Source organism: Psammomys obesus, unplaced genomic scaffold, assembly GCF_907164565.1.
Source record: "Psammomys obesus unplaced genomic scaffold, mPsaObe1.curated_primary_1811, whole genome shotgun sequence".
Lineage (NCBI taxonomy): Eukaryota > Metazoa > Chordata > Mammalia > Rodentia > Muridae > Psammomys > Psammomys obesus.
In genome coordinates, this window is record NW_026596064.1 from 5,999,623 (window position 1) to 6,022,967 (window position 23,345).

The 23,345-nt window shown below is 39.7% G+C and overlaps 1 protein-coding gene across 1 annotated transcript in view; it reads right to left on the reverse strand.

Annotated features, from left to right (window-relative positions):
- The window catches only part of P3h2 (prolyl 3-hydroxylase 2), a 143,609-nt gene that overhangs the window by 13,479 nt on the left and 106,785 nt on the right, over window positions 1-23,345 (reverse strand). The window contains exons 2-8 of the mRNA XM_055625214.1: window positions 22,424-22,576; window positions 20,143-20,332; window positions 14,400-14,531; window positions 11,203-11,345; window positions 10,811-10,900; window positions 9,253-9,293; window positions 8,562-8,656 (exon numbers count right to left, since the gene is read on the reverse strand). Coding sequence (XP_055481189.1) covers window positions 8,562-8,656; window positions 9,253-9,293; window positions 10,811-10,900; window positions 11,203-11,345; window positions 14,400-14,531; window positions 20,143-20,332; window positions 22,424-22,576 — 844 coding nt within the window. The remainder of the gene's footprint in view (window positions 1-8,561; window positions 8,657-9,252; window positions 9,294-10,810; window positions 10,901-11,202; window positions 11,346-14,399; window positions 14,532-20,142; window positions 20,333-22,423; window positions 22,577-23,345) is intronic.

Sequence of the window (23,345 nt, forward strand, 5' to 3'; positions counted from 1 at the left end):
TGTAAGGGTCTCAGCTCTCAGCATCCAGCACCTGGCATAATCACTGGGACCCTGAACTATCCTGATCAAGGACTGGGCTGTATTTCTCTTCCTCATATAACCCAGCCAGTTTAGCTAAGTTGATCTTTTGGTCTTTCTGGCCCCACTCTCTTATATTCCATTCTCCTGGCCTTTTGGCTTCTGGCTCTTTCCTCCCCCTTCTCCTCACAAGTCAAGTTCAGTTTGCTGGTTGCCTTGACTCTGGACACTCCCAGAGGTCTCTGCCTTTGCTTGTGTTCTCCCTTACGTCTAAAATAAAAACCTTGACCCATTAGGAGCAGTCACATCTTCCTTTTACCTCCTTTTTCATCCAAGAACCACAATACAGACTGAGGGGAAAGGCAGATACGTGAGTCCCAGCTCTCCCCACGGCATTATAAAGCATTGAAGGTGCACGGGTCAAGCTACTTGTTTTTTATTTGTTTCTGGGTGATCCTAGAAAGCAGAATTCCACTTGTCACAGCAACCGCTGCGGGAAGAAGCCCTTCTTCATGGTCCTCTCATTTGTAGCACTGATAGAGTGCCACAGGCAATGCCACGGTGCACATTCCTGCTCTTCAAGTACAGCATGGATGCCCCAGGGCTGGTGTCCAGATTTCTTCCATATGGGACTCAGACATCAGAGAACAAGACATTCCTGGCTTCCCCAACACAGCTACAATGTGCTCTTGCATTTACAGCGTTAGTTTTCTTCGTTTGAGTGGTCCCTGTACTGTTTTAGAAACATTAGCCCCACATACATAGGCTCCTCGGAGAATGCGTGGGATGGAAGAATGCAGCCTCTGATGGTGAGAAAGATGAAGCAGAGACTGAACAAAGAAAGAATACAATTCTTTCCCCTTTTATAGACATAAATGTAAGAACCGGATAAATTCCCGAAGATACCACAGCTCCACAAGGAAGGCCAGCTGTGGAAGGCACAGGCAGGCCCAGGGCACTGTCAGGGGAGTGAGAAGACATCCACTGAAGGAAGAGGAGACACAGAAATTGATGTTTCCTTTATCACTGTGAGCAGGTTAGTCAAGCTGGGGAATAACACTATGCGTTAGCCTGGTTTGGATCTGCGCTTCGCCACAGACATGACTAATGAACTCTGAAAGAAGGAGGTAGAGTTTATCAGTCTTGAGCAGTGCATAGCCATCTGTCAGAGCAGATGTTCCTGAAGGAGAGTCAGCGCTAAGTTATCTCTGAGGTAATTTTTCTTCCACATGTGCAATCATGAAGCCATGTCTATATTATCTACATTTATGTTTCATATAACTTAGAGCCAAAAATTATGAAACTGAAGGAAAACAGGAATGTAAAAGAAACTGTGGCCAAATCAGCAATATTAATGAAAAAGGTTGACTCTATTTTGCTTAAAATAAAATACCAGGTTCCACATGAACATTCCCCCAAATGATGGGGGCAAGGTTCTTTGGGACTAGCATTTCTTTCAGTATCCTGCTGTGTAATGCTGTGTTTTTTTTATCACATTTTAATATTGAAGCTACTATAAGATCTAGTAAAAAATTTAATTAAAAACTTAAAATTTTAGTTCTAATCTAGCCTTGCCACATTACTTATAAGCTTATCAATTTTGTTTATTGTTAATCTGCAGTCAGTCATTCAATCAAGCAACTGGTGTGACCTGAGCTCACGTCTCCCCACTAAGTCACATATCTATAGAAGAACTCAGCTCAACGGTGGTCATTCAGATGACCTAGTCATTACTTCTGTTAAGTTCAAAAATTATTTCAAAAATTATAAATGTAGAATTTCTTGGAATCTGAGACTAAATTCATACAGTTCTCAGTATCACATATTTTGGATAATCAGAAAAATAAGTCATCTCCTTTTATAATTTGATGTTTCTTAAAACATAGTGAATGGATTTGAAATACTGAATTGGGTAGAACGTAAAAATGACTTTAAACTTGAAATGTGAAGCTAGGCTTTATGAGTCTCCCAAATAGCTCTAAACTATGTAGTAGTTTTTGGCCTCTTGTCAAAATTCCTCCTCCTCTCCTACCACTTCTCTTATCTGCTATGCTCCATGCCTCTCATCTTTTTTTTTTTTTTCCTTCCTCTGGCTACAGACTCTAAAATAATCCTCTCTGCCTTCTAGATCCCTACTCTCGTGTAATCTGCCTCTCACAAGCGTGAGCATGGCTTGGTAATTGTTTCTGATTCACCAAATACTACAAAGAACATGGGATGTCAGGCCTGTGATAATCTTAGTGGAGACTGACTTCTCCCTGGTTCACTGACCCAGTGTCTTTTTAGCTTATGTGCTTTGATTAGGCAAGTGGTTCTCTTAGCACAGATGTGGCAAAGAACAGAGGGCATCCCCTGGCTGAAAACAAGCCAGAACTGCAGAAGCATGGCCCACCAGTTCTTTAGAATTAATTCTGCCATCTTAACTAGAAGTGTTTGCCAGTTTTACTGGTTAGTTTTATGTCAACTGGACACAAGGTTCCAGTCATTTTGGAAAATGGTTCTTTAATTAAGAAAGTGATCCCAACCAGATTGGTCTGTGTACAAACCTTGGTGCATTTTCTTGACTTTTGATTGGTGTTGGATAGTCCAGCTCACTTTGGGCAGTGTTATCCCAGGGCTGGTTGTCCTGAGTGCTACCAGGGAACAGTCTAAGGAAGTTATGGTGAGTAGGCCAGTAAGTACCGCTCTTCCACCGCTTTCTGCTTCAGTTTCTTTCTCTGGGTTCCTCATTTACTGTGGGCAGCCTAGAGGTCTTTCTGCACACAGATAAGCACTGGGGGAACCTGGAGTGTTAAGCACACAGGATTGTTCCTTCAAAGGTAGGAATGTATAACCTCTTATCTGCTCAGAAGGCTAAGATGTGGTGTGGTTAAAAACCTGGTGACCTTTTGCACTTTCTGGTGGTGGGAGAAGATGCCAGATTCTCTCTCCTAGACTTTTATCCTAAGCCTGTTTTTCTCAGTCTATAGAACCTATTTTTATGGACAGTGTCACATGCAGTCAATCTATCTATCGACTCCATCTTTCTGGAAGGCGCCACACGTACAAAGATTTTCAACGTAGTTACATTTGATTTTTATTCACTTTACTTTGTTCTTTGAGGAGATTTACGTATGCTTTATTGTGCACATGAGACTGAGTTAATGAATCACCAAGAAAGTTTTCACCAAATTGTGCAGTGCTTAAATATATCTGAAATAAACTATTCGGGGTCAGCCTCCCAAAGTTTGAACGAACACTGGATACTTAGCTTTGCTGAACTGAACTGCCTTCTTGCCTCCTGCGAATGGACACTCTGATGGCTGTAGATCCCTACGCTCTGCTTTTGAGTTCCTGCCCCATGTCCCTTCTGTGATGTGGAGCTACAAGCTGAAATAAAGCCGTTTCTCGACAAGTTGCCTTTAGTCACAGTGTTTTAATCAGAGCAACAGGCACCCTAGCAAAGACAGCAGTCAAGCATCAGCCCAGATGTTGCCATAAGCTTTGGGGGAGACCATGAATAAATGGCCTTATCCACACTGTCCCCAGATTCTGACCCACAGAAGTGAGATAACAAGTGGCTATTTTCATAAGCAGATGAAACCTAGATAAAACAAAAATAGTAACAGCCTCCTCACAAGACTTCTTCATATAGTTTGGAAAAGATGTTCCAATCTATGGGACCAATTAGAATTCCTAGTCAATTTGAGGCACAGCATTTCAAACTCAGAAAACTGAATATTTACTCCAACTTGGAAATTTTCAAAAGTACTCCCTTAGCAAGAAAGACAGTTGGAGATTCACAGAAACCATTTGCCAATATAAAATTCAAATAGAAATAGAATATAGAGTTTAGTGCACTGAATTGGTTTGTAATTTTTCAAGTGCCCATTATTTTCTAGTTTGAAGTAATTTGCTTAAATATAATGAGGTTATTCTTAAAAATATGAATGTTAACAATACTGTGGTAAAACATTCAGAAAAAAGCCCTACCACCCACGCTCTGCACAAGTGTTTGTTTCTGTTATCATTACTATTGAATTACCTAGCTGTACTTAGAATACTTTATTAGATTCTGGTGTCAACATTAATAAGCTCGCCTTAATGGGGTATAGTTAGAAGAGGGGTTTGAGTGGTAGAAGCCCCAGCCCTGAGACAAGTAACAGTCAAATGCTGCGTAAAGGCAGAGTGCCGCATGAAGCCTTAAATGTGTAGAACTGAAGAGACTGGAAAATGTGGTATTTGAAATATGCTTTTCATGAGCTAATATAATTACCCACAGGATGTATAGAATTTTGAACAGAAATTTGTCAGCCTTAGAAAGCAAACAAAAGAAAGGGGGTAGGGGAGGAAGCTTGCCATTCATGAGGATGCAGTCAGTCCAAAGATGACTTACAGTAGCTCACCAGACAGAGGAAAATGTGAAAATGAAAATGAAAATGTCATCCAATAGGTTGTGGTTCCTCTAGCCTTGTTTTGAAGGCTGCAGCCAACTTTTAACCACTGTGAGAGGAGATAGAGTTAAACAACTTAATTCTTCTCTCACTCATAAAGTATGTGTCTGGCTCTAATTCCTCGTTGCAGCAACAAAGATCATCTAGCGAAGTGTGCCTTTGTCCTCCCTGCTTGTGGCTTGTGGCAAAAGCAGTGCTATTCCCTTAAAAACCACATCTCACTAGAGATGGGGAGGGGTGCAGCTAATAAGTCCTGATACGAGTGCAACCCTTTCGGGTTTTAAAAGGACCTGGCACTTACCACGTCCCGAACAGCAACCATCTTCCTTCACAGATAATGACCGCAGGGCATAGACGGATTAGGGAATGACATTTCATAGTGTGCTTCCTATCATAACCCATCCTGAAGCCAAGCCTTCAGATTCCAAGGCCAGCAGTATTTCTGCCTTGTCCCCAGTGACTCTGCAATCATTAGTGAGTATGGTCTTTGGAAGATGGGCGTTAAAAGAAGTAACAGAGGTGTCTGCAGTGAGTCATCGTGAATGTTTCTTAGACTGGAGTTAGTGTGGGTGGTTAGTTTGGGTCCTGGAGAGCTGTCCTGTGTTACTATTATTTAACACTAACCTAAGTAGATGGCAGATTATTTTATGGAACGTGCCTCCTGTCTGGCCCACTTTGTATCTGCCTTCTGCCAAGCCATGGAAGTGTTCTGGCCCTCGTAATTTTATAGCTTACCACTATTCTCAATTTGGATCCTATTCAAGTGTCTGAGGGCACTGCAGTTGTGGTATGATAAGAAATGCATTTATATTTTATTACCAGTTCCTAGTTCTGCACATAAAACATTTGCAGTTTCCTGAATAATAGAAGTATACAGTGTATTTTTCATTCACCATCTATATAAAAATCACACCTGAGCTTATACTAATGAAGTGACTTACAGTGTATCCCTTGAATGGATTCAGAATGGGTCTAGTCCCAGAAGGACCAGTGACTAGAGGATACCAGGCTACATTTTGGGGGATGGAGAAGTTGGGAATCAGGCTTTCTGAAAGTCTTGAACACCAGGTTTACATAAGCTTACAGTGGAGGTTCTGGGAGGGCAGATCTGTGCCCTGGTTAAACAATACCTTGTGCTGTGTAAACTTCATCTGGCTGTTCGTTTGTAACCTGTTCATTTGTTATAACTTTTATAGTAAAGTGCTGAGCATGTGTCTGTGCTCTATGATGACATCTGTCAAGTTTATAAAACCCAAAAAGAATCATGGGGTCCCTCATTTGTCCCTGGTCAGGGAGGAAGTCAGTCAGCATAGGTGACTGCCAGCTACTACTTTTGCCACCTGAAAAGGAGAGTGGGGACAAGTCCTAAAACTCTGGGATCTGATGCTGTCTCCAAGTACAGAACAACAGAATTGACTTTCAGTGTCATATTGGTGGTTGCTGGAGCTTTGCTCTGTGGCAGTGGTGGCAAACACCCCACACACGTGCTCACAGAAGCATTCTGTCTTGACTGAAAGAGTAGAATAGAAAAGGGGATGTGGTTTTACTTTCCAGCGTACATCCTAAGATCCATTTGCTAGTTCAACAAAGAGAATAAGAGAACAACAGAAATGGTAGATTTGGGTAACCAACCACTAACCATTGCATAGATTTCCCATACCACCCTTCCTGCTAAACTTAGTCAGTTACTAGACGTCAGATTCCCTGGTAGTTGAAAAGAAAAAAAAAAAAAAAAAAAGAGCTTTGACATCTGGCAAGCACCCTGGAGTTTCCGAAACATTTTCATCAAAGTGCTGGTACAACTAACAACCATTCATGGAGATGGCCTAGAACCCCTGAACAGATGTAGCCCATGGCAGCTCTGTTTCCTTAGTAAGGAGAACAGGGACTGTCTCTGACATGAACTCAGTGGCTGGCTCTTTGATCACCTCCCCCTAGGGGGTGCAGCCTTGCCAGGCCACTGAGGAAGATGATGCAGCCACTCCTGATGAGACCTGATAGGCTAGGGTCAGACAGAAAAGGAGGACCTCCCCTATCAGTGGACCTGGGGAGGGGCATGGAAGGAGAAGCGAGAGGGAGGGTAGGATTGGAAGGGGATGAGGAAGGGGCTACAGCTGGGATACAAAGTGAATAAACTGTAATTAATAACAAATTAATTAATTTTAAAAAAGTGCTGGCACACTGGCAAGTGGTTCCCTGCATGGCTTCTCGGCTTCAAAAGGAACATGAACTCCGGCTGACTAGGCGGCTTGCAGGCTCTGGGCTCCATGGCTACACACTGAGGGCCAGGTCAGAACAGGCGAGCCCACCATCCTGTTTACTGTTTCCAGCCAACTTTGAAGCACAGGAAGGAAAGGGCTGGGAAACCCCAGACCAGAGAGAGCCAGAAGTATCAGGTCAGCCAGGGGGGGTGCTAACCAGCTCTCCTGGGGACAGAAGGACAGACTCCTCAGTGCATGTGTTTTGGTCTCTTGTCTTACAGCTGGAACTGTCCTGGGACTGTCTATATGCAGCACCACATTTGTAGAGGAAACAAAAACAAAATTGTAGGGGGCTGGAGAGATGGCTCAGAGGTTAAGAGCATTGACTGCTCTTCCGAAGGTCCTGAGTTCAATTCCCAGAAACCACATGGTGGCTCACAGCCATCTATAATGAGTTTTGGTGCATAATAAGATCTGGTGTATACATAATAAATAAATAAAATTAAAAAAAATTGTACCTGTACTTAATAATACATTGTGGTTTTCCTGCCATTGCTCCCTAAATAATATACTATGGCATGCACAGTGTTATAATACGAACATAGCACATTGCATTAGGTATCATAAGTAATCTTCCGGTGATTTAAGGGATTCAGGAGGCTGTATAGGTGATCTGACAGTCCTATGCCATTTCATTTCTGGGTTTTGAGCACCTTAGACTCTGATATCCTTCAGATAGGACCAGTTGGGGGCCTAATCCTCATGGATACTTACACCTGTGTACTGTCCATACAGCTTATACTGTAGGCTGTATTTTCGGTAGAACTATTTGTTATCAATGCAGTAGGTATAGAAGAAAACATAACAATCAGGTTCTGAGCACGGCTGTCAGATTCAAGTGTTTGGCCAATGTCACGTGTTGTGAGACATCAGAGAAGTGACTAAATCCATACTTGTGAGAAACTGCTACTATTGAAATGAAGGCTACATATACTTGCTCAAAAATTATATATATATTTATATATATAAATAATAATGACTATTAAGAAGTACTGCTACTATTGTCAACAGTACTCTTGCTAATAGTGTATTATTAGAACAATGCTTGACTCTAGGTAAAAACTGCTTTTAACAGTACTCTGCAATTCCAATAATTCTGTTCTTAGGCCACCAGACATGTAACCTTTTGTTCTCATCTCCTGACCCACTTGCTTTGTCCACTAGAACGGCTCTCTGCACACCCCTATAAAATCAGCCTGAAGCATCTTTAAGTTGGTGTTGTAGATCCGCTTTCAGCATGCACAAGGCCCTGCATTAAATTTATACCATATCATTCTATTCAAAGCCCTGTTCAAATCTATATTATTCAAGTGTCTTAGGTGAACTAACCTAATACCTCACATGACTTATGTCTTCTCCAAGATCCTTGAATATGCAGTCTATCCCACACTATCTAGCACTCACTACCTGGATGAGCAACAGAAATACGTCTACTGACCTCACTTGCCCTCAGGTATTCAGCTGAGGATGGGGAGGACCAGAGAGTCCCTGTCAAATTCAAATGATGGGAGGAGTATTTGGAAAGACTTTTGCAGTAATATACAGATCTAAGGCATTATTGTGTTTAAGTGTTGATTTCAGACATACTTAGTTTTTCAAGACAGGGTTTCTCTGTATAGCCTTGGCTGTCCTGGACTCACTCTGTAGACCAGGCTGGCCTTGAACTCACAGAGATCCACCTGCCTCTGCCTCCTCCCAAGGTGCTGGGATTACAGGCATGCACTACCGCACCTGATACAGATCTATTCTTAATGTTAAAGAGAAATGGATTTGACCTCAGTCTCTTTAAGGATTTTTCCCCACCACACCCTCTTCCTCAATCCTCCTGAAAAGACTTGCAGGCACTTACCTTCTCTTAGTTCTCGGCCTATCTTGGGTGGTGACTTCTTCTTCATTGACAATCCATGAACTTCTGCTCCCTCTATGTTCACTCCTGAAGGGACCCTGTCCATCCAAAAAAGTTGAGACTGCAATTTCCCATAAAATAAAAATGTCCGAATACTGCCAAAAATACTGTATCTACATATGCATTGTTTCTGAATTGTATACCATTCGTCTGTCTTTCTAATTCAAATTAAATGCCCATGCCTTTGTGTGGGTTCTTAGCTTCCTTGGGATACTGTGTTTCTTTCTAAATCTTCCTTGCAGCTTTTATTACAGTTAATTTCAGCTATGATTTCACTCCCTTCACATCAGTCTATTGTCCCAAAGAACAGGAAAAAAAATGATTGTGTGCACCTTCATAATTCTCCATGTTGTACTCTGTCTTGAACATGGACTGCATCACTGAATAATGCTCGAGTGGAGACAAACCATGTCCTAATGTAATAGTTGCTTCTTGACTATTCTGAGGAGAAAGACACAATCTGTGTCAAGCTTTGAAAATACACAAGAGAGTAGATACCCTTTCGACCTACACAGACGTGCAACTCAGAGCTCACAGTGACAGTGCTTTCTCTGATCTGCTGGACGTAAGTTTCTCCCATCATTTCCTGCCTCTGAGCACTTCATCTCACTATAGCAAAAAATGGACGACTCACCGGTTCTCATCCTGCCGTCCTCCGTAACTGACCCAGTAATTCTGTTTTCAGTTGAGAAAGAGGTACACATTTATTACTAAAACGCCACTGATGAAAATAAAAAATGTAAAATACTCTTTATCAAATATTTAGAAGACCTCCAATATTGAGAAACGTTCACTGGGTGCTGATCAAGAAAAGGTTGATGCAAGTTTGGCCAAGGTACCATGGATAACAAATGAATCAAAAGGCCATATGGAATTAGTGAAGGCCTTAGTTCTTTTGCTCTGGAAAGTGACTTGAAATTTGGTAACAGAAGGGGTTTCAAAGATCCTTTCAATGAAAGTGCTTTGTGGATCATGACTAAAACTTGAACAACAACAATAAAAACAAGCTGGATTAGTTATCTGTACAGATTCATTAAGTAGGTGTCATATTCTAATGTCTCCTGGGAAAACATGATTTTTTTAAAAAAAAATAGTTAGTAGGAACAAGTGTACTGCAAATATTACACCAGAAATATTACCTTAAAATAACATAGTTTTTTTAAAAATGTTCAGTGATAATAGCCAAAATTAAGAACACATTTTTAAAAGCTTCAATTAATGATTTCCCCAACATATTAACATGAATATTGCATAAAATATTCACTAATCAGTAGATAAGTAGAAAAACCTATACCTAGGCAACTCAAAGATGAAAAGCAATAGTATGTGAAAAGAAAAAAAAATGCTGTAAACTGGCTATCAGAAGAACAGGAGTTAGGATAGCCATTACATTGCAATTGGCACTTAATGTATGTGAGTAAGGCAGGCGCTTTCCTTCTGTAAATCTGGTGAACTGGTACTTTCATATATCAGTAGAAACAATGAAGATATCCGGAACATTTCCCTAGGAAAGTAGTTACATTTCAAGAACTTTTAGACCTTGTATTTTTTTCATGCAAAGTGAGTCTACTCTTGGAATTTATTTATTTAGTCAATAAAAATGCCCCCTTGACTATGTATCTTTGAAAGAAACTAGAAATAATTAAAATAAAATAATAAATCAAGAGAGTTAATCATATTTCATTCCATCTATGTAGAATAAAATACCTTAAATCCTTAACAACACAAAGAATCACCTAAGAGTCTCAACAAATAATAACAAGAACACACATTTATCTACAGCATCTGGTGTTACTTTACAGGCTGTTCAGGGGACAATGCGGGAAATACAGAAAGGACAGCATGAAGGATGACCCAGCTGGGTTTTTTTTTGGAAGGTGTGTTATGTTGTTTAAAGAATGATGTGCATTAAAAAAAAATTTAAATTTTATATATAAAAGCAGAAAAATAAGACAATACTGAAACAAATGAGTCATGCACAAAATATTCACATTTGACTGGACCTCAGAATCATGGGAATCAATCAAAATCATTTAAAGTTCACCACATGTATAATATAAAGACTTCTCTCCATCGGTTATTAATATAGAGAGCTTATTAAACTCTCAAACTAATGTGGGTGGAGCATTAATATTTAAATATCCAGCAAGAAGAGTTTTAATAACCCTTCATTTTTTTCGTTTTGTTCTTACCGGTTCAGAATATAAAAATCCCACGCCCTCTGCAGCTGACTTGATAAGTTCAGATTCAAGTTTATGACGATTGATAAATGCTGTTAAATCCTAGAGAGAAAAATAATTTATATTTAAATAATATCTAAGAGATGTGCTAGAGGTTCAAGTTGGAACTTTTCATTATAATGGCCAATGAGCAAACATAAAGATCCAAGTAGCAAAACCAGTCCCCATAGCAACATGCTTTCACAAGATAGCATCTTGCAGGGATAAAATTTGAAAGAATTAAGATCTGGAACAGATATTAGATCTCTGTGTCTTTAAGTACAGTGTTTATTGTTTGTTTTTAATCAACTCTCCGTGAAACACACTGCAGTTTAAAGAGATTTCTTTCCGAACTCTGTTCTTACCTCTCGTGCCTCAATGGATGCTGGGTCAATGCTGTCATCCAGCATGCTCTCATAGTAGTCTATGTTATCCAGGACATCCTCGTCATCTGGATGGAACATCAAGTAGGCTTTGGCACACTCCAAGGCTTTCACATATTCACCAACTAGAAAATCAAGGCGTTGCCACATTTGAGTCAGCTAGATCCTGCCCAAAAGATTTCACAGGAAGACTTCTGCATGTCTAGTGACGTCAGGATGCTTCATCATAAATGGGAGATAAACTGAGGCTGAGAAAACGGGTTAGAAGCATGACTTCAGGTACTTAAATAATCATGACACAAAAGGTCAGGCATGACTTCAGGTACTCAGATGAGATGACCTTTTGTTCGCTTTGGTACTGGGCATGTTGCAGAAATCCTCTAAAAGCTCCATCAGAGAATGCTTGCTGTTAATTTCAGTAACACTACAGCAAACCTATGTGAGTTCACTCGGACCATTTTGTACTGTGTGGCCTACATAAATGCTCCGAGCATGACCTTCCAATATGATGATGTAGCATTCATAAACAAAATATGAGTGTATAAGTGATTCAAAGTCTTATTTCTTTTCACTGGAAAGTGTACCATAAACTGTTGTTTCTATAGGGCAACCTTTAGCGCTCTAGATAGTCTCTTCTAGCCCATTCTCCTATGACCGAGAGCAACCTCAACACGATCTAACTATTACCAAGAGCCGTCCAGGCTGTCTCAACTATGAATACTTGGTTATAGAAATCTTTAGTTATTGCAAAAAAAGATGTTTGACTCTTAGCAACAGAATGTTAAAACGCTGCATGCCATGTTCTCAAATAGGCCACAAAATTTGATTTCTTTTAAAAGGACACTTTGTCCTGTTTCCTGTTTTCTCCTTCTTCCAATGTCCATCCCGTTTGACTTTCTGAGTGAGGATTGATCATCTTACCCAGGGTCCTCAGTCTTGCTCAGCTTCTTTAGGTGTACAGATTTTAGCATGTTTATCCTCTATATTGTATGTCTAATATCTATTTATAAGTGAGTATATACCATGTGTGTCTTTCTGCTTCTGGGATACCTCACTCAGGGTGATCTTTTCTAGATTTCACCATTTGCCTGCAAATTTCATGATTTCCTTGCTGAGTAGTATTCCTTTGTGTAAAAGTACCACAATTTCTGTATCTACAGAGGGCCTCTGAAAGACTCTACCCAGCAGTGTATAAAAGCAATTGCTGATACTTATAAACTAACTTTGGGCAGAGTGTAGGGAAGGGAATCTTATGAAAGAAGGGGGAGATAGTATGACCTGGAAAGGACACGAGCTACATAAAGAGAGCAACAAAACCAAAATATCTTGGGCACAGGGGTCTTTTCTGAGACTGATACTCCAGGCAAGGACCATTCATGGATATAACCTAGAGCCCCTGCTCAGATGTAGCCTATGGCAGCTCAGTATCCAAGTGGGTTCCCTAGTAATGGGAACAAGGACTGTCTCTGACACGAACTCAGTGGCTTGCTCTTTGACCACCACTCCCCTTCTGAGTGGGGAAAAGCCTTGCCAGGCCACAGAGGAGGACAATGCAGCCAGTCCTGATGAGACCTGATAAGCTAGAGTCAGATGGAAGGGGAAGAGGACCACCCCTATCAGTGGACTTAGAGAGGGGAAGGGAGGATATGAGGGAGGGAGGGCAGGATTGGGAGGGAATGAGGGAGGGGGCTACAGCTGGGATACAAAGTGAATAAACTGTAATTATACAAAAAATAAAAATTTAATTAAAAAAGACATTTTGCCTTTGTAGACACATACACATATATGTATATACATTTTTCTCTGTGTGTATATATTCTTGAAGAGGGCTCCAAATTTTTTAAAAAAATGACAATAAGCAACTGGTGTGCCTAATGGTTTGCATTCATTGCTTATGATGTGCACATGAGTTATTACTGTCATAAGTACCAGGACAATGAGTAATACCTTACTTTTGGAAAAGGAGGGAATTCACCAAAGCAGTTTTAAAATGTTGGTTTGCAGGTTTTTTCCCTCATTATTTTAAAAGGAAAATATTTCTTTATGGCTGACCTGTATAAAAGATATTGATGGTGAAGACAGTGAGAAATAATGAGAAGTGCATTGAGCCAAGTAATCACAACCTGTCAACCAGCCAGTCACTTCTCCACAAAGTGAAGGTGAGGACATCAAAATGATTTATATGATCTGAATTCTATCAATTGCTTTTAAGTACAAGAGGGGGTATGCAATATCTCCTCTTCAACTAAAAAAATGGAAACCAAAACTATTCTAAATTACTAAGTGTTACCCTAGGGGATTGTAGAGTACCTGAACATTTTATATAATATATTCTGAAGATGAACAATGGAAAATACAATCCATATGGAGGAAAATCTTGCAATGTGAATCAAAACTACAAATAGAATAAATTATTTGACCCAGTAAATGCACCTCCAGATATTTATCCTTAGAAATATGTAGATAAATGTGCACAGACACATGTAAAATGTTATCCTCCTGTAAGTTCACTGCAGGTACAAAAGATTACAAACAATGCAACTGTCCCTCAATAAGAAGATGCATAAAGTATGTTCTAATATAATGGTATACAATCATAAAGAAAGATTAGGACGATCTCTCTGTACTCATCAACTAAAGTTAAACAATCAATTACTAGATTAATTTTAGCCTAAAATTTGGTAATTTTCTATGTCTAACCTACTGACAGTCATCTGGCATGTATGAAGTAAAAACGATATGGAACATAGTGTAAATAATTTACTGTCTTCACATAAAAAAAAAGAAGTAAGGTTCTCTAAGTGTGTTTGTTTATATATAAAATTTTGGAAGTATAAGAAACTTGATTGAAGGACAAGAAAGTGGCTGTGGAAACAGAAAGAGAGCACATTCCTAGTAAAACTAAGTTTTTTAAAAAAAAGCAGCTTAGGTTGAAAAAGAAATTTTGCAAGTCTAGTGTAAGTTTTATGACATTATAATAGCAAATTCTGTGTTTCGTCCACTGTTAGTGACCTTCCCTGCTCTGAGCTGCAGCCAAATTGCAAGAAGGGAAGGGGGAGCCCATAAACCTGCATTGCTTTGGTGATGAAAAGAAAGAAAGCAGGGGTCTGGATGGTGACAAGATGCCCACAGTGATGAAGAAGAACTGCAAAGATCATCATGGATAACCCACACTTTACCTCTGTAGTAGGCAAACTGGAGGTAGTCGTAATGCAAGGGAAGAAAATTCTCGATTGGTGATAGGCGGCCTGGGCGGGTGGCGAGTTCCCGTACACACTCATGCTGACAGACCAGGACCTGCATGTAGTGATCTGGAAGGCAAGAGAGAGAAGTGTCTGCCAGACGGTGACATCATTTTAGCCATGATCACTCAACACCACTGGGTCCCAAACCTCTGCAGCATGTCAGGCTGCCTGTGCATATAACTGACTGTGGACTTTCTTGTCAGACACCTTGAGCTTCTCTTTGGGTACTTCAGAAGGTCTGAGAAGCCCTGGAATTGAAACCGGATGTTCACATCCTAGTGATGTTTAGAAGCCATTCAGAAAATGGAACAGCCCTGCATCCAGAAAGTTCAGCAGGGGAAAGACAAGACCCAAACTCCCCATCCCTGTGATTTTTTTTCATAGACAGAATTAAAATATTTCCTGATACCCATTTTCAGGACCCTATTCTACCCAGTTACAGACCAAGCTCTACTGGGACACTGCATATTCTAATACATGGGATAACTGTTTTGACATAGAGTGGCAAAATGGCAGAAAAGATGACAGTAAAGAGTTAGAATAAACATTCTCCTCCTTGCATCCTTTTGTGTGCTTGCTGTTCTCACTTAAAACAGTAAAGATGCTAGAGTGCCCCTTAGCTCACAGCTCTGTTTTATCAAGGCATGATCGGAAGAAACTTAAGCAGCTAATGTTACAAGGAAAACGCCTCTTCCCCTTTGCCTAACTGAGTCCTATAGCAAAGATGGTAGCAATGTTTTCCAGGGAGAGAATGGTTCATTCATACTTGGGCTGAGTAGGCCCCCTGGGGGTTTAGAAAATCACTTGACTTCATGGCTACACAATTTAATTGGCTACAACTGCTTCTTTCAAGGGGCTCTCTGTTTAGTCGGAGTTCATCTTGAATCTGGGCAGCCTTGCAGACTGAGGTCAGGACACAGGAAGGAAGGGAGAAATTGAAGGGTGGAGAGAAACATTTTCCATAACCTGGCTAACTTGAGCCCACATAGAACAGCTAACAGAACCAATGCTGAGTCCATCCACTGCTTTTTACGTCTAGTTGGAGATGTGTAGAAAATAATCAGATCTATGTATACAATCTGAATGTTAGGAATAAAACATTAGCTGACTCTGACATGAATTCAGTGGCCAGCTCTCTGATCACCTCCCCCTGAGGTGGAGAGGTGCAGCCTTGCCAGGCTACAGAGGAAGACAATGCAGCCAGTTCTGATGAGACCTGATAGACTAGAGTCAAATGGAAGGGAGAGAGGGAGGGTGGGATTGTAATACAAAGTTAATACATTGTAATAAAGTAATTATAAACAAACATTAACTGTGTTTCATAAGATAGGGGAATGACAAACGGCCATCTCTTCACTCCTCCACAGACAGAAGTCTCTTTACCTTCAAATCTATGTTTCCTTTAATATCAAGTGACCAAAAAAGGAAAAAAAAGTACCCACCAACAACTCAAATCTGCAGGATTATATTTTCAAGGCAGAGCATAAATAGCAAATGAAGATATCTCTAGCTCAACGAACAGAGCTAACTGTAGGAAAATCTGCACCAAGCAGCAATTTGTATTTTCTTCCAACACTAAGTCCCTTCTAACTCTACAATACAGGCATTATGGTTTTCATAATACATTCTCTATTGTAAATGCCACCTTAGCTCCAAATTGAGGACATCTAAGTATATATAAGACTAGAACTTGCAGGGTGAAAAGTTGTTGTATTAATCTTACTGGTTGTATTCTTTTCCTTTCAATGTCATTGTGCAATTAATATGTTTTTAGTATATTTGTAGTTCAGAACAATTATATGAGAATACTTTTAGATTTTTGATACAATACATTAAACATACTTCAGATTTCTAGGAAACCTTATAGTAATTGTGGGTATTTGGCTGGGACCAGAGAGACTATGATTTATTTTTAAGTTTTTTACTGGGACCTGGGAAACTGGGGTGGTAATTAAGAGTTAAAAAAAATGAGTATGGATGTGCCTGTTTATCTGTTCTTTCCCAGCAGCCAATGGGTTATGGTAACTTTATCAACATTAAATATTACCCAACATAAAGATCAGTTTCAGTAACAGGATCTAGCTCATTTGCCAAAACTGTTCCATGGACACTGACAGCATAGGTGCAGAGGTAAATGGGTCAGAGGTGGGGCATATTATCCCATAAAATCACAGCATTATAAAGTGTTATATATAGCTCATTCCCTTGCAAAAGACTGAGAAAAATTCAGTAATGACACTGCAGAAGACACACAAAAATCACTATTAAATGAATTGTGCTCACAAAAATATTAAGAAGTTAAAATGGCAAATGTCCAAGGAACAAAACTCTTAAAATTAAATCCTCATAACTCATTGTTATTGTATATTGATTTTGGGCAACTTAAATTTACTTTGGTAATGGAGCACTTCATAGTTTAATAATTTAATGTAGTGATTTTGACTGTAATATTCATATTGATCTAGCTTATACTTTGTAGCTGTTCTCTAATTAACTACTAAAAACCCCACCTTTTTTTCATGACCGGCATTATCATAAGCACAAGGCACCACTACAATATTTATCTATACATAGTTATTGGTGTATAAATCACATCCTTTATTCTTGTATTCACCAAAGCCTTCATTTATTAAGTAGCTCAGGGACTTGCTGAAAACTGAGCACTGAATAAGATAGGACACTGCCCAAGTGATACCATAAAACATCCTGCAGGTTTGCAAGGGAAAAGAGAGTGGGTGGCACAGCCAAAGAAGGGCAGGAATGAAGAGAGACTGTGAATATACACACTGAAAGTCCTTCCAGGTCACAGGCTTTATTGCAAGTGGAATGAAAGCCATGAGAAGAGGGAGTTTACATACAATATCTCTGTTAGTTAGTACAGAATTTGGGCTCTGTATTAGAGCTCAATCTGAACCATACACCAAGAGCAGGAAGGAAGTAGTCATGAGGGGCTCAGTTAAAATGTGGTTTTGACTTAAGCCATGGAAATGGGGAGGCTCAATTAAGTGGTAAGTACAATGTGAAAGAAGCATTTGTCCAAGCTTGGCAACAAAGAAGATGGACTTAAAAGTTGTGGAACATCTTAGATTAAAAAGCAACTTCACAGGATTTGGTTCAAGCTCCTAGGTAGGTGCTTTGGAGGGAGATAAGGAAACTTTAGAATTGGAAGGGCAAACATAGTAATTTCCATGTCTGTTGAAAATTGTTTCTCATTATATATGTTGTGAAACCTAACATGTCATCAACATATGTTTAATAAAGATTTGTTATTGAATAAGGTACTCTTTACTCAGATTTTAATTATGTTGACTTTGAAAAATATGAACTCTTGATTAAAATAGCCTGAGTCTAAGTCTAAGTTTGTTTCTAGCCACATAGCTCAATTGTTCTAAGTAACAAGTTCCTCACCTAAGGGGAGCAGAAGCTCTTTAGTGAGGTGGCTAAGCAACAGCCCGAGCTGCAGATCTGTGTGAGAAGTCTCCCTGAAAAACCAGCACCCTTTAGGCCTGTGATACCATCAAGAAGAGCAAAACTAGCTATTGGCTGTGGAGGCCACGGGCCCAGTTAGGAATCCTACCCCTATTGAACCTACTACACTGTGCAGAAGGCTTATTTGGTCAAAGTGCTTTCTAAATGCTGTTTATATCCAAGGGTGAGTGCTGCACCCAGCCTTCTTTCCAGAAGCTTCTTAGTACAGTGGAACAGCAATTAATGAAAGAACCCACAGTGGCCAAAATGTAGACAACCTGTGATGATGCTCCAGTCTACACACGCAAGGTTATGTATTCCTTCAAGGCTCAGCTAGCACCATGGAGGGCATGATAGATGTCAGAAAGAATGTAAGAAACAGAGAATGGGAGATGGGAAGTAAAAAGACATTTTCTGGACATGACATAGCCAATGAACTTAGGAACTCACTGTCTCTGTGTTTGTTGGCACAAGATATGTCTAACACTGGACACAGCAAAATTTCACCAAGGGTAGAAGAGGGACCCTGCAGGTACTGGTTATTGAGTTTAATGTTTGTGGGGGTTGGAGGCTTCATCTAGGGTAGCCACTAGAAAGCCATCTTCATCCAGTAAGTGACAGCTCAGTCATGTGCCAGCAAGAAATAACTAAATTCATTGGACCACACACACACAGATAAGAAGTAGGAGGGGGACCCATTGAGAAGAAGTGTTTCAGTGAGAGAAGGAAATAGGATGATGGGGAAATGGAAGGTGAAGAAAATGACTAAAATGTACTAGCTAAATGTATGAAAGAGTCAAAAAATTAAATTGAAAACAGATCATCAAAACCCAAATCCAAACAACACCAAAAAAGCAAAAGGAAATAACAACAAAAACAAAAAACAAAATCCAAGTCAAGAGTTGCAACACCCTGTGCCAAGCAGTACCTGACACTGCTTGTGTGTTGATAGCTGGAGAATAGTCACACATCCTCAGACTGTGACATTCAGCAAGAACCTACCCTTTAAAAGGAGTGCTATCCCTGTACAGAGGCCTCCTCACAGCTTGTCTGTGCTAGCTCCAAACACAGTCATAGCCTAGTATGCTGCTATACTTGTAGGCTTGCCTGTACTGTTATGGCTACCTAAGAAAATGATGAGAACACACCAAGACGTAAGCCAAAGTCAAATAAGGTCCCTCTAGGAGCCTCTACTTCCCACGAAACATTGTCTGTACAGCCCTTGACTTTCATTTCACTGACTGTATATGCAAGCAAAGGAAGAGCCACGGCCTAGTGGCACAAGCCTATAATCTCAGCTATTTGGAGGCCTGAGGCAGCAAGATTGCAGAGGCAATGCCTGCTAGAACTAGAGTGAGTCCATGGGCAGCCTGGGCAACTTAGTGAGACTATAATTCCATGATGAAAAGTAAAATGAGGGAGAGCATTATAGCACAAGGACACTACAGTTTCCACTTCTTCCTGCCTTCAGTTCTGTCTGAAAGTACTCCACCTCTCCTACACAAACTATATAAACACACTCCTAAAGTTTCTCCTGACAATTGTATTTTTAACACTTATGTTGTCAATACAAATAAATTATTTTCAAATACAGAATATATAGAAAATTCACTTCTTCCAATAAAAAGGTTAATTACCCACTATAAGCAAGTCTTGAATATAACACATTGCCTACTATTTTAAACAACATTCTCAAGTACAATAAGCCAATTAATTGTACAAGACTATATCAAAGGGTTCATTTCTATATTATTTACAGTAATGAAAAACTGAAACCATTTCAGTTGTCATCAGTAAAGACTAACATTGAAAATGATGATGCTCCCATATAATGAGTCTTATCTAGCCACTAAACACAATAAAGTCGGTCCACATGTACTTACATGAGAAGTCCACATTTTGTTGCTAGGCATAAAATAAAATAAAAAGAACAGTATGTTGAGAAGAAATAGTTATAGTACAGTATTTTCCTATTTATACTGATGAAATAAGTAAATATGCAATTATTAACAAATACATCAGGAAGATGTTAGAAAGAGAAATAATCAAAATTTTAACTATAAAAAGTAACAAGAGACATCATTAAATAAGCACATTAGAATCTTTAACATTTTATAATGCTTACTACTATGCACTATATTGCCAGAATAGTTTTATACAAGATCTGTAGCAATTTAGTAAGCCAACAAAGAATAAAAACAACCTTTACCTGCAATTGCCTCATAAAGGCCACCTCTGTACCCTAAATATTCATACTCCTCAAATCTCTGAGGCCCTTCACATAGAGCACGGCACTCCATATCTTCATTGAAATATTCTCTTAAGGCTTGTTCAAAGTACTTGATTGCTGCTTCAAAGTCATCAGCCTCATAATGTTTAACTGCTGCATTATAGCTCTCCTGCAAAGGAACAGACAGGACCTTGTTTGTGAAGAGTGAGATATCAACAGACCCAGGATTGCTTACAATGGTGAAAGCAGAATTTTGTGTTGCAGAAGGTAATGACAGGTTTCAGGGGTCAATCCAACTGTAACTTCCCTATGTTCAAATACATGTCAAAGAAAGGGAGCCTGGACTATAGGAGTGACAATCAATCCACAATCTTTCTGCATGTAGATGGGAGCGTACTGTGTAACCTCCCTGCTGCAAGGAAGGCATAGAAGAGCAGTGAGATAACAAATATGGTTAAAAGTGCCATCACTTCCAATCCTTGGTCCACTAAATCTTCATTTCTCTACCATTTTCTCAGGAGTAATTTTAGAGGTCACACATTGAGAATCGGGGGATGGAAAGACAAAAAACTTTCCTACATGTGGTTTCAAATAATATTTTGTTGTAAGACAAATTTTGCGGGTTTTTTCAAACTCGAGATGGAAAGCTTCAGTTACAAGGGAAAATCCTCCAGATTGGAAGCTGCAGAACAATAGTGCAGCCAGGAACCACTCATGCTGGCTTCACTCATAGGTGAAAAGGAAGTTGTGTTAAATGTCAGGAATGTGTGTGATAGGTCTGCTGCACTCAAGAATGCACAGACCAGCGACTGATTGCAAGATATCTGCACAGAGATCAAGTCACTGAGTATTCTGCCATGAACTGGGGAGAGACGCTTGTGCCCCCACCCCTAGCTGAGGAGTTATTAAGAGTTGATGGCTGCTAGGGAAGGCAGAATAACTTTTCTTTAGAGCAGTGGTTCTCAACCTTCCTAGTGCTCTGACCTTTTAACACGGGCCATCATGTTGTGGTAGACTCCAACTTTAAAATTATTTGCAGTAACTTCGTAACTGTAATTTTGCAACTGTTATGAATTGTAAAGTAAATATCCATATTTTCCGATGGTCTTAGGTGACTCCTGTGAAAGGGTTGTTCAAAGGCCAAAGGGGTCAGGAGCTGCTTTAGAGGTATGGCCACTTGTAGGTACTCTAGTGGACACTCCATACCCGTGCATATATGAGTGGCACCAACTGATCTAAATGGTGAAGAAAGAGAGCCGGAGGAGGGTGATCCGGGATCTAAGAAGAACTGGAAGACAGAAGTAGGAGTGAATGTGATTCAAAAACACTGTATGCATGAATGGCATTCTAAAGAATTCACAAAAAAATATTGCATTCAAAATAAACTATAGCACTCAACAAAGACATCTCAGAATAAGAAATGTCTAGAAAACATTTAAATCTAAACAACGTCTTTAGCAATCACAGAAATTCATAATAAAAAGTACTTTTGGTTCCATTTTACCCTAGTCAGTATGGCTATCATTAAGAATAGCAAGAATAACAATGGGTGGGGTGGGGTGGGGTAAAGGGAAATCGTACACACTGTGGGTGGGAGAGTAAATTACTATAGCCACTCTGGAAATCAGTCAGGACTATATGATCCAGGTATTAATGAGTGACTATTGCATATTCTGGAATGGGGGAACCAGAGTCTTCAGTTGTGAGCCCACTGCTGGGCCAGCTAGTCTCCAGCAGAAAGTCCCAGGTCAACTCAGGTCAACTCAGACTGACCTGGTTGAGCTGTGGGTTACAAAACAAACAGACATAAACATGAATGTGAGAAAGAGATTTGCAGGGAAGAGGGGTACACAAGGTAACAGGGAGATGATAAAAGTGGTCAGTATGCATTATTTACATTGTGTGAAACTGTCAAAAATACATTATTAGTTAAAAATATGTGTGAAAAAGTGCTGAATAAGATCTGAGGCTTTTCAGAATGTGTAGATAACTTCATGGAGTTCTAGGCTTTACCATATTCTGATTTTTCTAAGTGAATTTCCAGTTCTCTCAACTTCAATTTTTAATTCCTGACATTTTAACTTGGAATATCAAATATATTTACTTCTCATTACAATATTCCATCTGATAGTTTCGAATGTTTAAGAATTAGTGCACTCTGAGACTTGATTTGATATATCCAGTATATGATTGAGTTCGGGATCAATGAAACAGGTACAGTGAGCTTTGTGTGGCAGGGACAGGGGTACCCAGAACTCACCAGGTGTGGCTTGGCTTCTCTGTCTACCAGCTGGGAGGCTTCCATCCCTGCCGTCACTCTGTAGTCCTCTAGGTTCTGCTGCATTTCCATGTGTTCAGGGTTTGCCATGAAGAACGTGTGAGCTGCTTCCATGGCCTTTTCCAGCTGGTTAAGCTGTAAAAAGAAAAGGACAAAAGGAACTGTTGTGTAAACTTGACTTTGGAGAACTAAAGAGAGCAGTCCAAGGTCTCAAAGTAGAGAAGTAGCAAGGGCAGGATTCCAGGTAAACACACACACATACACACAAACACTTTGTATATATAGATACAAATGCTTCTACTATACTGATTTCAACCTCAGCATTTTCAGTGCTGTTAACAAACTGTTCATAAAATTATATGTGGATATTTTGGTCCCAGTGAAAGGAATAAATGGAGTTTGTTTTTAGTTTATTCTCCTCCCTTGTTTTTCTACAGATATGTGTCTTAAGGAAAGTGATCTGAACCCTTATATTTGGTTTATGTTCAATACAAACAATTTGGTAAGATTTTGCCCTCTAGTTTACATTTCATCATTGTATAAATGATTGGGATTTATACTTCCATGAAATACAGCTGTGATTTTTCTAAGTGATAGAACTAGGTAAACTTTCTCCACTATATTAGTTTTTTTTTCTTTAGAGAATAAATAACAAGAAGCTGAAAGATGTAAACTAATCCAATGCAGAAAAGAGGTTAACTTTGTAAGCTTGATTTTCATCAATGCAAAAGGGTGAATTATTTTTAGTTATCTGTGTAACTGCAGGAGCCCATGGATACCAGAAGAGGGTGCTAGAGCCCCTGGAGCTGGATTTGTAGATGGTAGAGAGCAGCCTGGCTTAGGTTCTGGAAACTAAACTCAGATCATCTATAACAGCTGTATATGTTCTTAACCATGGAGCCAT